Source organism: Mandrillus leucophaeus, unplaced genomic scaffold (genome assembly GCF_000951045.1).
Source record: "Mandrillus leucophaeus isolate KB7577 unplaced genomic scaffold, Mleu.le_1.0 Scaffold420, whole genome shotgun sequence".
NCBI classification, from domain to species: Eukaryota; Metazoa; Chordata; class Mammalia; order Primates; family Cercopithecidae; genus Mandrillus; species Mandrillus leucophaeus.
In genome coordinates this window covers 361,667-366,753 of record NW_012104477.1, presented here as the reverse complement: position 1 = coordinate 366,753, position 5,087 = coordinate 361,667, and the positions used below count along the sequence as shown (strand labels likewise).

Below are 5,087 nucleotides of genomic sequence, written 5' to 3'. Positions count from 1 at the left end.
TGCTGGGATTACAGGCATGAACCACCGCACTCAGCCCACAATGTACCTTCTCGATATGGAAAGAGGTCCCTGGGGGACAAGGCCTAGAGGCAGAGAGAGGACAGGATGCAATGAATTAGGCAGTATAAAGTCTGTGTACAGAGACACTGGAAACTGCAACAAAATAACCTGTGAGGCCCCGAAGAAGAAGTGGGGATTTGGGGGTAGAAGTCCCATCTGAGTTACAAAGGAGACTGATAGAAGGCTGCCCAGGGCTGTGCCAGAGCCATAACTCCAGCCACTCAGAAGCCCAGGATGATGGTCAGTGCTTTACCTGCTAAGGCTTACTCAGGAGGGGAAGCTGGGGCCGAAAATGACCAGAGAAGCTTGGCTTGGGTCATGTGAGGAGCCTGCATAGTTATAGGCCAGCTGGGAGTCCTTGGGCCCCCCAGTCACAGGCTCATCTACCATGGTGCTGTTCATCTTCCATATGGCCTCAGATGACCATTCTTCCCACAAAGTCTGCCTCAATGTTCCCAGTTTCCATCAACAAGTTCAATTTGACAAACATTTATTGAACACCTCTAGGTGCCCTATACCAGTTCCTGGGGACACCAAGCTCAGTGAACCTGTGTCCCTGTCTGGGGGGAGAAGTGTGTGGCTCATAGCCCAGTCGCCGGAGAGCAGAGGAGCAGGAAGCTCAGTCGTTCTTAGGCATGCCATCAGGTCTGAAGCGATCAGGGTCTTTGCCACTCCGGCCCCATTCCTCAGCTTTCTCAATGGACTTCGAGTCCTCCAATACAGTGCTGCTGTTTCCAAATAAATAATAGTCTAAAAGTCCCTGAAGATAGACCCTGGTACTGCTGCAACCCAAAGAAAGGAGACAGGAGATTAATCTCTTGACTCACCTGAGATAGCTCCACCTGCTAACTCCCTCCTCTTCTCCCACCCAAGGAACGACTGAGAGGAGGCTGGAAAACTCATGGAAAGGGGAAGAAGGCTATCAATCTTCTTGGGCAAAGTCCTAAGTCCGCTGGTACTTTCTGTACTGTGCAACAGAGTGCTTTCCCTTTATTATTATTATTATTTTTTTATTATTATTTTTTTTTTTTGGAGACAGGGTCTCATTCTGTTGCCCAGGCTGGAGCGCAGTGGCTCGATCATGGGTCACTGCAGCCTCGACCTCCTGGGTTCAAGGGATCTCCCACTTCAGCCTCCTGAGTAGCTGGGACTACAGGTGCATGCCACCATGCCTGGCTAATTTCTTTTATTTTCTGTAGAGATAAGGGTTTTGCTATGTTACCCAGGCTGCTCTTAAATCCCTGGGCCCAAGAGATCCTCCCACCTTCCTCCCAAAGACTTGGAACTACAGGTGTGAGCCCCTGAACCCGGCCCCTGCAACAGTGTGCTTTCCAGACCTCTCCTCGGTTCTTACTTTCCCTTTGTGGGTGAAAGGAGACATGTCCTCACCAGCCTTGCTCTGGCTCTGCCAGCCACCCAGACCCCAGGAGTATGTGGAGGAGGAGAAAGAGCCACAGGTTCTCCTGATTCTCAAGACAGATAGGCACTGCTGGCCTGTCACTGGAGTCCCCAGGAATCTGTGTTACCTGATCAGTTTAGCAGCCCAGACACCCCCAGGTCCTCTTTCGGCAGCATCATAGTTTCCCTGAGCATAGAAATATCTGTTTGAATTCTGGTGACTGGATGTCAACACATTCCAATAGGCTGTGCCCAAGTCCCCAGCCCCTGGAAAGAAAAAAAAAAATGACAAAAATGAACCTAGTGCCATACTGGAGAAATGTAGAAATGATCATTTTCCACTGATTTCCAGATTTTGACCCTTGACAAAATAATCCTTTGAAATCATACATACAGACAAACATTACTTCCTGTGAACAGCTTTCCTGAGTAACTGTAAGGAAGGTGCTTTTCCATGCATTACATTGAATTGAATTGGTTGGCAGCTGTCATGCCCTAGGCTACATCTTACGTGGATCTGTGTGTGCTATGTACAAAGAGGGAACGCTCATGTGAGGAATGTCACAATGGAGAATAGTACTACAGATGTAAGATCCAGGGACATTACAAGGGACATGGAGGGGGCTGTACATCTACCATAGCCCATAAGAAAAATACATCCTTACCAGCTGACTGAGGACAACTAGGACTTGAATAAATCTGACTGTTATGGGCATAAATGGCACAGGAAAGCCGAGGGAATGGGCAGTACGTGATGAGGTGGAATGACCTGAGAGAGCTTCATAGGACCTGGATAATCAGATTTATCATGAAGGGAACGAATGTAAATGTTTAACTCTCTGCCCCGACAATTAAGTTTCAGTTTCCACATTCTTCAATTGGGGGGATTCATACCTACCTCCCTGGAGGACTAAAGGAGAAGATAAAATGAGGTAACATACACAAAATGCCTTGCATATTGGAATACTTGATGCAAGTTGGATTCCTGTTCCTATTAGTGAAGGGCAGTGGTGACAATAAGATACCACTATACACCCAACAGAATGACAAAAAATTTTTAAACTGACAATATACACTGTGGGCAAAAATGTGGAACAACTGGAACTCTCATAATTGTTTTGGATTTTGTTTTTGTTTTGTTCAGTCAGGATCTCCCTTCGTGACCCAGGCTGGAGTGCAGTGGTGTGATCAAGGCTTTCTGCAGGCTCGACCTCCTGGGCTGAAGTGATCCCCCCGTCAGCTGGGACTACAGGCACCTGATAACACACCCAGCTAATTTTTTTTTTTTTTTTTTGGTAGAGATGCGGTCTCATTTTGTTGCTGAGGCTGGTCTCAAACTCCTGGCCTCAAGTGATCCTCCTGCCTTAGCCTCCCAAAGTACTGGGATTACGAGTGTGAGCCATCATGCCCAGCTCTCATAATTGTTCATGGAAGTGTAAATTGGTACAATTTTGGGAAACTACTGGTATCTACAAAAGTTAAATTGACATGACTCTACCTTATGACTCTACACTTCCATTCCTAAGTGTATACCTACAACAGAAATGAGGGCTTATGTAAAACCAAAGTACACGTACACCAATGTTTATTGCAGGTTTATCCATAATAGCCCAAAACTTAAAAAAGCCTAATTATCCAATAACATAGGATAGATAAATAAACGGTGATATCAGTATACAATGGAATACTACGCAGCAATGAAAAAGAACAAAACATTAATACACATGACAAATGTTGCCATGTATATTAATATGTCATAATGTTGAGTTAAACAAAGCCAGATACAAAAGACATATTCTGTACAATTTCTTTTATTCAAAGATCAAAGACAGGGACACTAATCAATAATGATAGAGGTAAGAATAGGAGTCAGCTTTCGTGAGGGTTGTTAACTCGAAGCGGGCATGAGAGACCCTTCCAAGGTGTGTGAAATGTTTGACATCTTGATCTGATGGTGTAATATGGATGTTTGTATGTGTAAAAAGCTCATCAAGCTATACAGTGTACTATATGTAAGTTATATATCATTTTAAAGTTTTTTAAAACATTAGTGGAAAAATAGATGTTTGAAACAGGTCTAAGCCAGGAAGAGCTATAGAAAGTGTCTATCAGTGCCTGTGTTGTTCAATCAATAAATATTTTTGAGTTCTGCTGTGGTTTACGTGTTACCAAGTTCTTTAAACCAACTCACTTGGGAAAAAGAAAAGCTGTGATAGTTTTAATTGTTACTTATGTACTGTGTTCTAAGGGATATTTCTCACTAACTTCATGTATTATTTTGTGTCTGTAATTTTGTCAAATAGTTTATCTCTGGCATGGCATAATGACTGTCCTTTCTCTGATGCATGCTTTATGTTCATTCTATGTTTTCCAGATTGACTAGCAAGAGTTTTTTCCAAGCACCTGACAGATTCTGTCACTGGGTGGCAGAAAAACCCAAGACAGTTGTTCTCATTGGTATTGTGCTGAAAGTAACCTGGGGAGTTTTTCAAATGCTATTCCTAGTCCCAATTCAATTCTAAGATTCTGACTCAGTAACTATGAGAAGAGGCTCAGGAATGCACTTTTTAAACAAACACACCCAGCCGATTTAAATGCTGGTGAACCATACAACAAATTCCGAAACACAATGACTTAAGGAAAAAGATACTTTATACTACGTGCAGAAAAACTTAGCACATGCTACTAAAACTTTTTAAAAACTATTTAGAGAATATCATTTTTTAAAGCACAAAATGCAGAAAAAATGAAAATTTGTAAAATTTCAATTGAAAAATTACAAAAAATTCAACTACAAAATTAATAACAACACATGAAGTTCAAAGTGTTGCAAAACCTGACAACAAAGTTTTCCCATTTTAACAGCTAGTCAGTAAGATTCATTTCCCCTCCAGAATGGCAGAAGTCAGTTTCCCAGCCGTATCTCAGCCCTCCTGTGGCTAATCAGTAGAAATTTGCTCTTTTTATTTATTTATAAGTTAGGGCTTAATTTTCATAAGCTCTGCATCCCAAGCATTGGCTATTTGCTTGCGAACAGGATGGGATTTCTCTGTGCAAGCACTATTATTCCACTCTCTCCTAGGCATGTCTCAATCCTGGAGTATAATTGTGAACTCAGTATGTTCCCAGAGGTGGATGAGCTAAATAAACATCATGCCCTGAGAAATCTGCCATCTGTAAATTTCCACAGTGGGAGATCACCCCCTAGAAGTCTTTATCCTTCTACACTCTACACCAACAGTACAGGCTAGGCCCAAAGCACCTTTAACCGCTCGTCTGGAAACCCCAAGGGAGGGTGATAAATTAGACCAGCCTAGAAGAAGAAACAGATACAGAAACCCACACTCCTGCTCTGACCTCTGTGTGGCTTCTCTAAGGAGCACTCATATCCAGTGAGTATGTGGCCCCTGCTCAGAATGAATGCTGGGTATGTGCCCTCCATCCTCCAGAGTTCTTACCTTGGAGAGCCTCCTTGAAAAACGAAAACCAGTTTTCACTGGTGACTCCCATGACCAAGGAGCAGAAAACAATGCCTGTGAAAAGCCTCATTGTGCTGAAGAGAAAGAAAGAGAGGGGCAGAGAATCGTAAATAAAACACAGATCTATGTTTTGAGGACTGAACTTCTTTC

The 5,087-nt window shown here is 43.1% G+C and overlaps 1 protein-coding gene across 1 annotated transcript in view; it reads right to left on the bottom strand.

Annotated features, from left to right (window-relative positions):
* Positions 1-533: 533 nt before the first annotated feature.
* Positions 534-5,087, bottom strand: part of LOC105548751 (serum amyloid A-4 protein) — a 5,545-nt gene continuing 991 nt past the window's right edge. The window contains exons 2-4 of the mRNA XM_011992933.1: positions 4,917-5,011; positions 1,587-1,725; positions 534-842 (exon numbers count right to left, since the gene is read on the bottom strand). Coding sequence (XP_011848323.1) covers positions 680-842; positions 1,587-1,725; positions 4,917-5,007 — 393 coding nt within the window. The 5' untranslated portion in view covers positions 5,008-5,011 and the 3' untranslated portion in view covers positions 534-679. The remainder of the gene's footprint in view (positions 843-1,586; positions 1,726-4,916; positions 5,012-5,087) is intronic.